This window comes from Apodemus sylvaticus, chromosome 14, assembly GCF_947179515.1.
Source record: "Apodemus sylvaticus chromosome 14, mApoSyl1.1, whole genome shotgun sequence".
Taxonomy (NCBI): Eukaryota; Metazoa; Chordata; class Mammalia; order Rodentia; family Muridae; genus Apodemus; species Apodemus sylvaticus.
The window spans coordinates 308,964-325,558 of NC_067485.1; the positions used below are offsets into that span (position 1 = coordinate 308,964).

The window sequence follows — 16,595 nt, forward strand, 5'->3', positions numbered from 1 at the left end:
ACTTTGAACCAGACCAATGACTCATTGCAATAAGTATTTACATGTAAAGCTGTTTGGGCAAACAAATATATTGTGTGACACACGGCAGTTTGCAATGTTAAATCAAAGTGTAATGGAAAGGTGGGTAAAGTGGAGCAGTGGAGAAAGGTGGAACAAGATACATGACTAGGAGGCAACTGGTGTGGGAGTAGGCTGCACATTGTTGTTGGGTAGTATTCAGCAGTTTGGAGCTAGAGCAGGCTCTGCCCCCTACCACATTGCACAGTGCACAATTACCCTGGATCTGAGCAAAAGTGGGATATCCAAGATGGAGAATGGTTCGTTTTCAGGATTGGGGCTCCATTCATGGTCATTCTGGTATTGGTGGTCTGGTGGCTCAAGTTGCTGCTGGGATTTATGTTGGTGTTTGTGATTCCTGTTGCTGTAGGAGGCATGCTGATGTCTGTGGTTAATGATTCCACAGAGTGCTGTGGTGGTGTCTGTGGCCCACTTCATCCATGAGCTGTGTTGTTGTTTGTGGTCCATGTTGCTGCAGAATGTCATGTTGAGGTGGTCCATGTCTGTGCTGCCTCCACAAACCATGTAGAAATTCATGATGTATGCTGCCACTGGCTGTTATGGCCAGGAAAGCTTCTTTTGCAGTGGTATCAAAGACTGAAAACTCATAACTGAGAATGAGAAACATTGAAGGCTTCTGTGGCAAACTCACCTCCTCCAGAAGCCTCCCCTTACTCCCCAATAAAATGTCTAGACAGGAAGCCATTGAAGTGAGTCCTTAAAAGTTGTGATAAAAATGATGAAATGTATCTCTTCACAGTTGATGGCTTGTGGTGGTGGTGGTGGTGGTGGTGGTGGTGGTGGTGGTGGTGGTGGTGGTGGTGGTGGTATGTGTGTAGGGCTCAGTTATCTGTAAGTGGCTGGCCACTGGGAGTTTGATCATGCTCTGATGAGTATTTAGACAATGCAAATTGAACTTGGTGTTTTGTTTTGTTTTGCTTTGCTTTTTTTGGCCAAGGGCATAAGAGAGGAGGGAAGCAAATGTGATTAGGGTACATTATATAAAATACCCAGATAATCCATAAAAATATGTTGGAAAAAAAGAAAAGAGAGCAGCAGCTGGACCATGGTGGTATAGGCTTTTAATTCCAGTACTCCAGAGGGAGAAGTAGGTGAATCCCTGTGAGTTTGAGGCCAGCGTGGTCAACAAAGCAAAAAAGAGGAGGAAGAGGAGGAGGAAGAGTATCATTGATGTGAAATCTTCTGGGAAGTGTTTCCTGAGAGTCAGCACACAGAGCTTTGTTCCAGACATGATATGGCCAAGGCTGTACCTTGTGCTGGCAGCCAAATGTGGTAGTTACTTAGGTGATGCTTGTTTTGAAGGTATGAAGGTGCCATAAAGAGCAGCTGAGGCTTGGCAACTGTGTGGCAGGGCAGGAGTCCTTAAAGATATCCTACGAGAGGCTACTGGTGAAAGTGTAGTCCAGTTGCAGCAAGGGTCCCCTGCCCTGCAGTTTTGGAGATGTCAGTACACTGGAATGACTATCAAGAGCAGCATCAGCAGTGGAGTGGAACCAGCCAGGATGTAAAAGACAAATTGAGTGCTGCAGAGGGTATGGATGGATCAGAGAAGATAACAGGGTTTTACTTTCACTTTTTTGAGGGTGCTTCCATTCCAGGGAGCTAGATGATAAACTGAAACAAGTCATAAATTTATTAGAAATCCTTCAGAAAATAATAGTGTAAAGGGGAATTAAGGACAGGAAGTCGAAAAGGAGCATTAGGAAGCCTAACATAGCAAAGGCTTGTGCTGAAGGAGTAAATATTAAGAGATTAGCACCATTGGGAGGCCTTCTCCTCTCCTTGGAACTAAGGAAAGGGTACCCTGAGAGCAATACACCCCCCACCTCACCCCACACATACTTCTCAGTAAGCTTTCAGTTCCTGAAAGGAAAAGCCCTAGGGCAGTAGTTCTCAACCTTAAAGCTGCACCCCTTTAAAACAGTTCCTCATGTTGTGGTGATATCAAACCATAAAATTATTTTGATTACTACTTCATAACTGTAATTTTGTTACTATGTGAATCATAATATAAATATGTCTTTTCCCATTGTCTTAGGTGACTCCTATGAAAGGGTCCTTGGGTCCCAAAAGGGTTGTGACCTATGAGTTCAGAACCACAGCCTTAGGGTTTTTGTTTTGTTTTGATTTGTTTTGTTCCTGGAAAGCAGTTTCCACTTAACAAACTTGTAGCTAATGTAGTCAAAGGGAAAGAAGGATTCATTCTAAACTGGTAGTAGAATTAGCAGGAATATAGCAGTATAAGCCACACTGTGCTGGCTTTGGAAGTATGAAAGATACCAGAGTGAGGTCATTTTGGTTTCTTCCTCCATGACTACAGAGAACTGCTGAGGCCAGGTAATATGTAGTAATATTGGAGTTGCTGCAGGAAGTCCCTAAGAGGCCAAGATGCCCAGAGAGGCCATTGAGTGAAGCTGTATAAGAAGCCTGGGTTACAGTGGAGACACTGAGATGTTGGAGATGATGGAGCCATAAGACCAGCCCTGGAGAAATTGCAGGCAGCAAAACTAGAGGGGCTGAACCAAACTCCTTGAAACTAAAGTTTCTGTTAATGGACATGAAACTATAGGATGTTGTGTTTGCTTTGGTGGTTTGGAGTCTTGCTTTGTTCCCCTCTGTTGGAAGGAATTGAAATATATGTTCTATGCCATTGGATATTAGAAGTGTGTAATTTGCCTTTCTATTTTACAAGGAATCACGGTTAAGAAATTACCTTAAGTATCAAAGGAGACTGTAAACTTTTTTAATGCTTGTTTGTTTTTCAAGACAGGGCTTCTCTCTGCAGTGCTGGCTGCCTTGGAACTCTCTTTGTAGACCAGGTTGCCCTAACACTAATCCCAGAGATTTGCCTGCTTCTGTCTCCCCAGTGGTGGGATTAAAGGTGTGCCACCACACTTGGCTTTGACTTTGGATTTTTAAATGGTGTTTAAACTGTTAAAGACTACTGAACTTTTGTAGTTGGACTAAGTGCATTTTGCATTATGACGATGGCTGTGATCCTGTGGGGATGCCAGAGAGTGGAATAGTGGTGGTTTGAGTGATATCTTAGTTGGGGTTTGCATTGCTTTGAAGAGACATCATGACCAAGGCAACTCCTATAAAGGGAAACATTTGATTACGATTCATTATTCATCATTGTGAGAAGCATGGCAGCATGCAGGCAGACATGATGCTGGAGGAGCTGAGAATTCTATATCTTAATATGAAGGTAGCTAGAAGACTGGTTTCTGCAGGCAGCCAGGAGGAGGCTCTCTCTTCTACACTGAGCTAAGCTTGAGCACTAGGAACCCACTCAAACAGTGACACAGTTCCTCCAACAAGGCCACACCTCCTAATAGTGCCACTTCCCACGGGCCTAGCACATTCAAACCAACACAGGTGAGAGTGTCCTGGTAGTCTCTCTGTAGTAATCTCTCAGCCATCTGTTCTAGCTGCTTTCTTCATGCTTCCACTCCCTACCTTCTGCCATTATAGATTCTCTTTCTGCAACTGTAAGCTAAAATAAACTCTTCCTTAAGTTGCTTTTGGCCATAGCTTTTTATCACAGTGATGAAAAATAAACAATACATAGTTGGACCCCAGTATGGTTTTATTTTAAGTGATAGTGATGGTCCAAAGTTTGTATATTTCTTCATGCCATTGATGATAATATCTTATGTTTATTATTGTTTGTAATGGCTTTCTTTCCTTTTCAGCTACAAGGTTTTGGCCAGCCAAGTGTTTACCATGCTGCTATTGTCATCTTCTTTGAATTCTTTGCGTGGGGCCTGTTAACAACTCCAATGTTGACTGTAAGTACTACTGGACCTTTAGACATGGTGTATATGAAATACAAGGCATTGTTGAAATTGTTTCTTTATTTGGATGTTAATGGGTTTTGATTTAAAGACATAATAAATAGAAAATAGGTAAGTGCTTTATACGTGGTAGTATTTGTCTTTGTCACTGATGTGTATTTCCTGAATCCAACAAAATGCTAGGTCCTGTTTAAGTATCCAGTCTGTTAGTCTGTGTCTTTTTATTGGGCAATGAGTCCATTGATGTTGAACAATATTAAAGACCAGTGGTTGTTAGTTCTTGTTATTTTTATTGTTAGAGATGATATTATGTTTTTGTGGTTCTCTTCTTTGGGGTTTGTTGTGAGATGATTGATGTCTTGGTTTATCATGGGTGTAGTTTCTCTCTTTGTTGGTGGGTATTTGAGTTTTCCTTCTATTATCCTCTATAGGCCTGGATTAGTGGAATGATATTGTTTAAATTTGGTTTTGTCATGGAATAGTTTCTCCATTATGGTGATTGAGTTTGCTGTGTATAATAGCCTAGGGTGGCATGTGTGTTCTCTTAGGATTTGTATGATATCTGTTCAAAATCTTCTGTCTTTTAGAGTCTCTGTTGAGAAGTCTAGTGTAATTCTAATAGGTCTGCCTTTCTATGTTATTTGGCCTTTCCCCTTTACAGCTTTTGATGTGCATTTTGTGTTTTGAATATTATGTGATGGGAGGAATTTCTTTTCTAGTCCAATCTATTTGGTGTTCTGTAGGCTTCTTGTACATTTATGGGCTGGATCTCTCTCTCTCTGCTTCTCTGTCTCTCTCTCTCTCAGATTTATTTATTTTTATTTATATGAGTACACTGTAGCTGTCTTCAGACTCACACCAGAAGAGTGCATCAGATCCCTTTACAGATGGTTGTGAGCCAGCCACCATGTGGTTGCTGGGAACTGAACTCAGGACCTCTGGGAGAGCAGTCAGTGATCTTAACTGCTGGGCTATCTCTCCAGCCCTGTGGGCATGTCTTTCTTTAGGTTAGGGAAGTTTTCTTCCTTGACTTGGTTGAAGATGTTTCCTGGCCCTTTGAATTTGGAATCTTCACTCTATTTTATACTTATTATTCTTAGGTTTGGTCTTTTCATTGTGTCCTGAATATCCTGGATGTTTTGGGTTAGGAGCTTTTATTCACTTTGTATTTTCTATGACTGTTGTGCCAATATTTTTATGGGTATCATCTATGCCTAGGAATCTCTCTACTTTTCTTGTATTCTGTTGGTGATCTGTAACTCCTGATTTCTTTCCTTGGTTTCCTTGGTTTTCAACCTCCAGGATTGCCCCTCTCTGTGATATCTTTATTGTTTCTATTTCCATTTTTAGATCCTGGAAGGTTTTATTCAATTTCTTCACCTGTTTGATTGTGTTTTTCTGTATTTCTTTAAAGGATTTATGTGTTTCCTCTTTAAGGACTTCTGTCTATTTACCTGTGTTCTCCTGTATTTCTTTAAGGGAGTTATTTTGTGTCCTTCTTAAGGTCATCAGTCAACTTCATGAGATGGGATTTTAGGTTAGAATCTTGCTTTTCAGGTGTGTCTCAGGGCTTGCTGTGGTGGGACAACTGACTTCTGATGGTGCCAAGTGGCATTGGTTTCTGTTACATATATTCTTGAGTTTGCCTCTTGCCATCTGGTTAACATCTGGTGTTAACTGGTCTCTGACTGGAGTCTGTCCCTCCTGTGAGCCTGGTTATGATGCATCTCCTTGGGTAAGGCTATCTCTGGGTGTGGGAGGTAGTCTGGAGCACCTGATCTGTGAGCTTGGCTTTGGCAGATCTCCTCTGAGCCTAGTGTATCAGAACTCCTGATGGGTCAAACTGTCTCTGTTTGTGGCCAGATTGGCTCCCCCTTTTTTAAAAAAAGAGTTATACATCCTTCTAAATGTTGAAATTTGCTATTGAAAGAATTTTCTAATAACTTTGATTCACTCTCATTTTCAATAGAAAAAATAGAGCTTAAATACCAAGATTGGAAATACAATGTAAATATATTTTAATTTCTTTCATTATTAAAAGTTTTGATTTCATAAAAAAAAATGAGAGGAAGGTAATAAAAAGATTTCCTATATTCCACAGCCATGATCCTTGTAAGCCTCCTTTTTAAAAATCAGCTACTCCAGGGCAGTCGACATGACAATGACAAACAGTAATCTTTTTTACTATTCTATGTAGTGTTTCTTTTTTAGAACATTGTGTTTCAGAATACAGCTTTTTCAGATTGGTTTCAATTTCTGCTGGCCCCTATCCTTGTTTGTATTTACTGTCATCTTTTTTTTTTTTTTTTTTTTAATATTGGCTGGTAGATCCAATAGATTGTCTTACAAATGTCTTGTAGCTATCTTGATTTGGTATGCATTTTTAAATGATATATTTTACTTTTTTATACATTTATTTAACTATCAGCTTTGATGAGGGGGTATGTACCTTTGATATTTGGGTCACATTTTAATAGTTTTTTAAAAAAAGATATTTGTGAGTATGTGTCAGTATAGCATGTGCATGAGAGTATAGCTGCCCATAGACGCCTTAAAGGCTGATGTATCCCCTGAAGTAGAGCTATAGTCAGTTGTAAATTATGCCATGTGGCTACTGGGTACTAGCCTTGGATCTTCTGAAAGAGCATCAGGTACTTTTAACTGCTAAGCCATCTCTCAAGTCACTGGATTTTTTTTTCCTCTTAAATCAGATTTTTGGTGTTTATTACTTATAGTATCTTCTTCTCCCCATTTCATTCATATATCTATCTATATCTATATCAATATCTATATCTTTAATTAGGTGCTGATCATTGTATTTGAGCAAAAATGTTTTCTTAAAAGCTATTTTTGAGTTTTCTACAAGCTAGATTAGGATCACTATAATGCACATTTAAGGCTTGATTGTTTTTTTTTTTCCTAGACTACCCTCAAGTGATGAACCATGAGTCCATCCTTGAGTTTTGAATCATCCTTTGGGAATAAACACTTATGTTGCAGCAAAAAATATATTCTTTATTGGATACTCCTTTAGCTGTAATTTATGACAAAATCACCTATGAGTGCTGGGGCTTACTTTGTCTGGTTGTTGCATAGTATTTTATTATGTTGCTGCCTTTTCATTTCTTCAAGGTATTTATTTTAGTTGTGAGACAAGGTTTTACTCTGTAGCCCTGACTGAAGGGACTTGTTCATTTGTTTGTCTTTTTAAGATTTCATTTACAGTTAGTATTTGCCTTTACAGTTGATCTTATTTTTTTAGCCTTCTAATAATAAAATATAAAATCTTCACCATTTGTATTTTAGTATATCTTGATGTTTGTTTGCTTTTATAGGTTTTACATGAAACATTTCCTCAACACACATTCCTCATGAATGGTCTCATTCAAGGCGTAAAGGTAAGAACAATTGTGCTAATTTATAATCAGCTCAAACCGGGAATCCCTAGAAAGATCAAAATACAGCACGAATACTTATAAAGCATTAATTATTTAATATTAAAAAGCCCAGTAAATTCTTTACATGTTGTAGCATGATATATTTTTTTGTGCCTGGCCCTTTAAAGGGCTCTATGCTCTTCAGTGTTTGTTGCCATTTGGAATTCTGGGAACAGGAGAGGATATGAAAAAACAGCAGAGGCTGAGAGATGAGGAGGGGAGTAGGATTCAGGAGTCAGGATTCAAAAGGAGACAGAAGAATAGGGTGAGAGAGTACAGTGAGAAGAGAAAACAGTTGTTAACAGTTGAGATAGAAAGCTGAGCTGAGCCAGGGCAGATATTGTTAGGAGACAGGAAAGCCCATGAAGAATACAAACAGTCAGTATAGGTGAAAGAAAAAATAAAGTTAAACCTACAAAAGGCCTCAGGCCATATATATATATATATATATATATATATATATATATATATATATATATATATATATATATATATATGTATGTATGTATGTATGTATATATATATATGTATGTATGTATGTATGTATGTATACACACACACACACACACACACACACACACACACACACACACAGGACAAACCTTTAATTGCTCTGCCAGGCAACAAAATAAAATGAATTAACTCTACTATCTTCTTGGACATTGAGACTGAGGAATAAAGAAACAATCAAGTTGGAGGTTTTAGTTTTGGCCAGGCCAATGCTTGGTTCAAAACTTTCCTAGCTCTCCTTGACTTGATATAATTAACCTTTCATTATTTCAGTGTTGATAAAATATATCTTTATGAATAAGATTAAAATATTATGTATTACAATTTTACCTTAAAATTTATGGCAGTTCTATTTAGCCTTTCCAGCTTATATAATACTTGTCTGTGCATTATACTGTGTGTTAGCATAATTTAAAATAAAAACCATACTTTAGTAACGTGAACATCATTAATTAAAATTTATATTAGTCTTTGGGTGTTATGTTGAGATTTAAGAATTCTGACTGTAGCCGGGCGGTGGTGGCACACGCCTGTAATCCCAACACTCTGGGAGGCAGAGGCAGGTGGATTTCTGAGTTCGAGGCCAGCCTGGTCTACAGAGTAAGCTCCAGGACAGCCAGGGCTACACAGAGAAACCCTGTCTCGGATAAAAAAAACCAAAAAAAAAAAAAAAAAACATAAAAAAGAATTCTGACTGTAATAATAACAAAGTAATGTTATTCAAGAAGACAAATAGAAATAGAATTTTGGTTTATTCAAGAGCATGAATAAACACTGAATTTCAATAACTGAACTTTAATATTAAACTGAAGTTTATACTTAATCATTTTAATAATTGAATGTTTTGTTTTGTTTTCATTGTAGAGATAAAAAGTCATAACTCTAGTAAAACATAGGTCTGTTAACATTTCTTAATATTAGCAAGAAGTTGTGGCATATGCTTACAATATTTGGAAGCTAAAGTAAGAGGCTCAGGAGTTTGATCTACAAAGCAAATATCAAGCTAGCATGGACCACAGAGTGAAACCTTGTCTTAACTGCCTGACAAAACAAGCCAAATTTTTTCTTTCTTTCTTTTTTTTTTTTTGAAGATAATCATGGAAAATTTTATATAGATATAGTAATGGTAGGCATAAAAGTATTACTAAGTTGATTGAAAGTGGAATTATAAACATTTTCTGATAAAGTTGAAGATTTACATGGATAATATTTCTGATAAAATTCAAGAAATATATAGAAAAACACATTAAGATTAACTATTTCATGGAAAATTATACAGATAAAATGGTAGACAAAAAAACCTTTCTAAAGTAATTGAAGGTGGAATTAAAACCATTTTGTGATTAAAATCAGAGAATTACATTGAAAACATTTCTGATAAAATAGAAGAAATATATAGAAAAACTTGTTAAAATTGAAGATTATCATGAAAAATAATGCAGATGAAATGGTTGTCATAAAAACATTACTAAATTAATTGAAAGAGGAATTACAAACATTTTCTGATAAAACTGAAGATTTACATGAAAAATATTTATGTCAGTCTATGTCTTTTTATTGGAGAATTGATTCCATTGATGTTAAGAGATATTAAGGAATAGTGATTGTTGCTTTCTATTATTTTTGGTGTTATTTTTATGTTTGTGTGGTTATCTTCTTTTCGGTTTGTTGGAAGATAATTTTCTTGCTTTTTCTAGGGTGTAGTTTCCCTCCTTGTGTTGGCATTTTCTATCAATTATTCTTTGTAGAACTGGATTTGTGGGAAGATAGTGTGTAAATTTGGTTTTATCATGGAATATCTTGGTTTCTCCATTTATGGTGATTGAGAGTTTTGCTGGGTATAGTAATCTGGGTTGGCATATGTGTTCTCTTAGGGTCTGTATGATATTTGCCCAGAATTTTCTAGCTTTCATGGGGTCTGGTGAGAAGTCTGATGTAATTCTGATAGGTCTGCCTTTATATGTTACTTGCACCTTTTCTCTTACTGCTTTTAATACTCTTTCTTTGTTTAGTGCATTTGGTGTTTTGATTATTATGTGCTGGGAGGAGTTTCTGTTCTAGTTCAGTCTGTTTAGAGTTCTGTAGGCTTCTTATATGTTCATGGGCATCTCTTTCTTTAGGTTAGGGTAGTTTTCTTCTTTAATTTTGTTGAAGATATTTACTGTCCCTTAAAGGTGGAAATCTTTGCTCTCTTCTATACCTATAATCCTTAGGTTTGGTCTTCTCATTGTGTTCTGGATTTTCTTGAAGTTTTGGGTTACCAGCTTTATGCATTTTACATTTTCTTTGGCTGTTGTGTCAATGTTTTCTATGGTATCTTCAGCACCCAAGATTCTTTCTTCTATCTCTTGTATTCTCTTATTGATGCTTGCATCTATGACTCCTGAATTCCTTCCAAGGTTTTCTATCTCCAGAGATTTTTCACTTTGTGATTTATTTGTTTCTACTTCCACTTTTAGATCTTGGATGGTTTTGTTCAGTTCCTTCACTTGATTGTTTGTGTTTTCCTATAATTCTTTAAGGGATTTTTGTGTTTCCTCTTTAAGGGCTTCTGTCTGTTGACCCATGTTCTCCTGTATTTCTTTGAAGGATTTTTTTGTTTCCTCTTTAGGGGATTTTACCTGTTGACCCATGTTCTCCTGTATTTCTTTAAGGGAGTTATTTAAGTCCTCCTTGAAGCCGGTTATCAGCATCATGAGATAAGATTTTAAATCTAACTCTTGCTTTTCCGATTTTACCTGTTGACCCATGTTCTCCTGTATTTCTTTAAGGGAGTTATTTAAGTCCTCCTTGAAGCTGGCTATCAGCATCATGAGATAAGATTTTAAATTCAACTATTGCTTTTCCAGTGTGTTGGAGTATCTGGGATTTGTGGTGGGAGAACTGGGTTCTGATGTTGCCAAGTAGCCTTGGTTTCTTGTTGGTAGGGTTCTTGTGCTTGCCTTTCACCCTCTGGATTTTTCTGGTGCTGGTTGGTCTTGCTGTCTCTGGCTGCAGCTTGTCCCTCCTGTGGGCCTATAAGCCTGTGTCCATACTTCTGGGAGACCAACTCTCTTCTGTCAGGGTCTGTGCACAGAAGGCTGTGGAGCCACCTGGTTTCCTGGTGCAAATGGCAGCCTGAAGACCTCTGTCCCAGCTGCTCCACTGATCTTATGCTCTGTGTGCTCCTAGCTGTTCCCTTCCAGAGAGAAGGTGGAGATCTCACCTCTGTGCTGTGCTCAAAAGTGAAAGCACTGCTGGGAGATCACTCTCTCCTGGTGGGCTGTGCACAGAAGGCTGTGGAGTCTCCAAATGTGAAAATGGCTGGGGGGGGGGCAAATTTCTTAAAAACAACAACAACCCCCCCCCCACACACACACACTCACATACTCACATGTTTATCTCTTGATAAATTTAGCATTTGAAAAACAAAAGTGATTTTAATTTAGGGGATAAACAATGTTTATATATTGTATATTCTATATGTTATTAAAGAAAACTGAAAACTCGTCATAAAATATTAACTTCATGGAAAATGAAGTTTCAGAAATACAAATTGTACTACATTTGCCATTGGTTGGCTTTGTTACTACAACGTCAGTTGTAAGTTTCATGATAATATCTAAAGGTAAACAAAAATGTTTTAAGGTTTTTAAAGATAGCAGATACTGTACCAACTGTATATGTTAAATGTTTAAAACTTTTGTCATGGCTGTTAATTATAAAATTTTTATATATTTATTTCAGGTGAACTATAATTTCTGTTTTTATGTTCTTCAGGAAGTTTTTTTTTTTTTTTTTTTTTTTTTTTTTTTTTTTTAAATAGACTTGGTACTCAGGCTAATGCAGAAAGATCCCTAGTTTAAGACCAATCTTGGCTACACAATCAGTTCAAGGCAAGCTTAGGATTCAGAATGAGACCCTCCCCCTAAACAAAAATAAAAACAATTGAATTTATTGAAGTTTTAATTCCTGTGCCAGATGAGAACCTTTAATTGCACACTGAATAGCTAGTTATGCCACCTGAAATATGGCTAATGATTAAATTTGCTACCTGTGTTAATAATTAATTCAGTAATATGAATAGTCAATTTTGTTGTTTTTGTATTCCATAATTACAATTTGACTACTGACGAAGGCATGACGAGAGCAGGGGCAATTTTGAGTTTGTTGTGTTTCCATAGGAGGTTGAAGTGAAGGAGGTCATACTCTGTACTGTTTATCATGGTCCCAGGATTTTGCTGTCACTCTGGTTTTAATTACAAAACCTTTTAAAATTAAAAGTTGGACTGTGCAGATTAGTACTGAGGAAGCACTTGCTCAGTAAATCAAATTACACAGTGTCCTACTTTATCCACAGCTCTGAGTCTATAGCCTATTGTGATGAAGGGCCAGTTAGGGTCATTAAAACTCTAAACAGCCGAGAGTATGGATTTTATGAAATACAAGATTTCCAAAGATGTTCAGGTTTTATAAAATTATGTCTTAGCATCATATAGAATGTATTTTTAATATTTGTTATTGTCTCAGAATTTGGCTTAAACAATAATTAAAATACAATGTAAATTCTATATCTAGGAGATTATACCTTCCTATAAAACTAGATTATTTTAATTGTCTTTAACACTTTAGCTATCCTATATACTTTGTTTTAAAAGGACATATGTGGGGCTGAGGGTGTAGATCTGTAATAGAACATTTGACTCACATACCTAAAGCCCTGGGTTTGACTACTAGCCTGAAAATAAAGCATTGTATGAAATCTGAAATAAGGTTTTTTTTTTTTTTCTTTTTGTATGTTAAAAATTTTGGTTACAGTTTTGGCACTGGGTATTTACATTTCTTCATTGTTTTTATTAGTTTGATTTGCTATTTAGGTATTCACATGTTGATACTTAGTTTTAAACAAAAGATGCTTTATAAGGGGCTGGCGGTGCGTGGTGATCTTGCAGAGGACCAGGTTTAGTTCCCAGCATCCATGTCAGATGGCTCATAACTGCCTATATCTCCAGCTCAGAAGATGTGATGCCCTTGGCTTTTACAGATATATGAGCATATATGGTACAAATAAACTCACACAGTTATACATATACATAAATAAAACCAAACCAAAAAAAAAAAACAACCCAAGGTTTTTTTTTTTATTAGATATTTGCTTTATTTACATTTCAAATGATATTCCCTTTCCTAGTTAGCCCTCCGAAAACCCCCTAGCCCATCCCCCTTCCTCTTACCAACCCTCCCTCCCACATACTCCCCCAATTTCCTGACTTGCATTCCCCTATTCTGGGGAATTGAGCCTTCACAGGACCAGTGGCCTTTCCTCTCATTGATGTCTGAACTGGTCATCTTCTGCTGCATATGTAGCTGGAGCCATGGGTCCCTCCATGTGTACTCTTTGGTTAGTGGTTTAGTCCCTGGGAGCTCTGCAGGTACTGGTTGGTACATATTATTCCTTCTGAGGGCTGCAAACTTCTTCAGCTCCATGGGTCCTTTCTCTAGCTGCTCCATTGGGGACCCTATGCTCATTCTATTTGTTGGCTGTGAGCCATAGGTTTTTTTGTTTGTTTGTTTTTGGTTTTTTTTGTTTGTTTGTTTTTTTGGGGGTGTTTTTTGGATTTGTTTTTTTCAAGACAGGGTTTCTCTGAATAGCCCTGGCTGTCCTATAACTCACTCTGTAGACCAGGCTGGCCTCGAACTCAGAAATCCGCCTGCCTCTGCCTCCCAGAGTGCTGGGATTACAGGCGTGCACCCCCACCTCCCGGCTGAGTCATGGGTATTTTGATCCACTTTCTAATAAGGATCAAAGTATTCACACTTTGGTCTTCCTTCTTTTTGAGCTTCATGTTGTCTGTGAGTTGTATCTTGGGTAGTCCAAGCTTTTGGGCTAATTAACCACTTACCAGTGAGTGCATACCGTGTGTGTTCTTTTGTGATTGGGTTACCTCACTGAGGATGATAGTTTCTAGCTCCATCCATTTGCCTAAGAATTTCATGAATTCATTGTTTTTAATAGCTGAGTAGTACTCCATTGTGTAAATGTATCACATTTTCTGTATCCATTCCTCTATTGAGGAACATCTGGGTTCAATAGCTTCTGGCTATTATAAATAAGGCTGCTATGAATATAGTGGAGCATGTGTCCTTATTACATGTTGGAGCATCTTCTGGGTATATACCCAGGAGTGGTATAGTTGGGTCCTCTGGTAATACTATGTCCAGTTTTCTGAGGAACTACCAAACTGATTTTCAAAGTGATTTTACCAACTTGCAGTCCCACCAGCAATGGAGGACTGTTCCTCTTTCTCCACATCCTCTCCAGCATTTGCTGTCCCCTGAGGTCTGTCTGTCTTTCTTTCTTTCTTTCTTTCTTTCTTTCTTTCTTTCTTTCTTTCTTTCTTTCTTTCTTTCTTTCTTTCTTTCTTTCTTTCTTTCTTTCTTTCTTTTTTAATTTATTGATATCTTTATTTACATTTCAAATGATTTCCCCTTTTCTGAACCCTCACTTCCCGAAAGTCCCATCAGTCCCCTTCCCTCCCCCTGTTTTCCCACCCAACCCTTCCCACTTCCCTGTTCTGATTTTGGTCTATACTGCTTCACTGAGTCTTTCCAGAACAAGGGGCCACTCCTCCGTTCTTGTACCTCATTTGATGTGTGGATTATGTTTTGGGTTTTCCAGTTTTCTAGGTTAATATCCACTTATTAGTGAGTGCATACCATGATTCATCTTTTGAGTCTGGATTACCTCACTTAGTATGATGTTCTCCAGCTCCACCCATTTGCCTAAGAATTTCATGAATTCATTGTTTCTAATGGCTGAATAGTACTCCATTGTGTAGATATACCACATTTTTTGCATCCACTCTTCTGTTGAGGGATACCTGGGTTCTTTCCAACTTCTGGCAATTATAAATAGGGCTGCTATGAACATAGTAGAACATGTATCCTTATTACATGCTGGGGAATCTTTTGGGTATATGCCCAGGAGTGGTATAGCAGGATCTTCTGGAAGTGAGGTGCCCAGTTTTCGGAGGAACCTCCAGACTGATTTCCAGAGTGGTTGTACCAATTTGCAACCCCACCAGCAGTGGAGGAGTGTTCCTCTTTCTCCACATCCTCGCCAACACCTGCTGTCTCCTGAATTTTTAATCTTAGCCATTCTGACTGGTGTAAGGTGAAATCTCAGGGTTGTTTTGATTTGCATTTCCCTAATGACTAATGAAGTTGAGCATTTTTTAAGATGTTTCTCCGCCATCCGAAATTCTTCAGGTGAGAATTCTTTGTTTAACTCTGTACCCCATTTTTTAATAGGGTTGTTTGGTTTTCTGGAGTCTAACTTCTTGAGTTCTTTATATATATTGGATATAAGCCCTCTATCTGATGTAGGATTGGTGAAGATCTTTTCCCAATTTGTTGGTTGCCGATTTGTCCTCTTGATGGTGTCCTTTGCCTTACAGAAACTTTGTAATTTTCTGAGGTCCCATTTGTCAATTCTTGATCTTAGAGCATATGCTATTGGTGTTCTGTTCAGAAACTTTCTCCCTGTACTGATGTCCTCAAGGGTCTTCCCCAGTTTCTTTTCTATTAGCTTCAGAGTATCTGGCTTTATGTGGAGGTCCTTGATCCATTTGGATTTGAGCTTAGTACAAGGAGACAAGGATGGATCAATTCGTATTCTTCTGCATTCTGACCTCCAGTTGAACCAGCACCATTTGTTGAAAAGGCTATCTTTTTTCCATTGGATGTTTTCAGCCCCTTTGTCGAGGATCAAGTGGCCATAGGTGTGTGGGTTCATTTCTGGATTTTCAATCCTGTTCCATTGATCTGCCTGCCAGTCATTGTACCAATACCATGCAGTTTTTAACACTATTGCTCTGTAGTATTGCTTGAGGTCAGGGATACTGATTCCCCCAGACTTTCTTTTGTTGCTGAGAATAGTTTTAGCTATCCTGGGTTTTTTGTTATTCCAGATGAATTTGAGAATTGCTCTTTCTAACTCTGTGAAGAATTGAGTTGGGATTTTGATGGGTATTGCATTGAATCTGTATATTGCTTTTGGCAGAATGGCCATTTTAACTATATTGATTCTACCGATCCATGAGCATGGGAGGTTTTCCCATTTTTTAAGGTCTTCTTCCATTTCCTTCTTCAGGGTCTTGAAGTTCTTGTCATACAGATCTTTCACATGTTTGGTAAGAGTCACCCCAAGATACTTTATACTGTTTGTGGCTATTGTGAAGGGGGTCATTTCCCTAATTTCTTTCTCAGCCTGCTTATCCTTTGAGTATAGGAAGGCCACTGATTTGCTTGAGTTGATTTTATAACCTGCCACTTTGCTGAAGTTGTTTATCAGCTGTAGGAGTTCTCTAGTGGAGTTTTTTGGGTCACTTAGGTAGACTATCATGTCATCTGGAAATAATGATAGTTTGACTTCTTCCTTTCCAATTTGTATCCCTTTGACCTCCTTATGTTGTCGAATTGCCTGAGCTAGTACCTCAAGTACAATATTGAAAAGATAAGGAGAAAGGGGGCAGCCCTGTCTAGTCCCTGATTTTAGTGGGATTGCTTCAAGTTTCTCTCCATTTAGTTTGATGCTGGCTACCAGTTTGCTGTGTATTGCTTTAACGATGTTTAGGTATGGGCCTTGAATTCCTGTTCTTTCCAAGACTTTAAGCTGAAAGGATGCTGAATTTTGTCAAATGCTTTTTCAGCATCCAATGAAATGACCATGTGGTTTTTTCTTTGAGTTTGTTTATGTAGTGGATTGCATTGATGGATTTCCGTATATTGAACC

General features: G+C 37.8%; 1 protein-coding gene across 3 annotated transcripts in view; it reads left to right on the plus strand.

Moving 5' to 3' along the window:
* The window catches only part of Mfsd14b (major facilitator superfamily domain containing 14B), a 63,087-nt gene that overhangs the window by 14,336 nt on the left and 32,156 nt on the right, over window positions 1–16,595 (plus strand). For all 3 annotated transcript variants that reach the window (XM_052156900.1, XM_052156903.1, XM_052156901.1), the window contains exons 2-3: window positions 3,774–3,869; window positions 7,211–7,273. In XM_052156900.1, coding sequence (XP_052012860.1) covers window positions 3,774–3,869; window positions 7,211–7,273 — 159 coding nt within the window. The remainder of the gene's footprint in view (window positions 1–3,773; window positions 3,870–7,210; window positions 7,274–16,595) is intronic.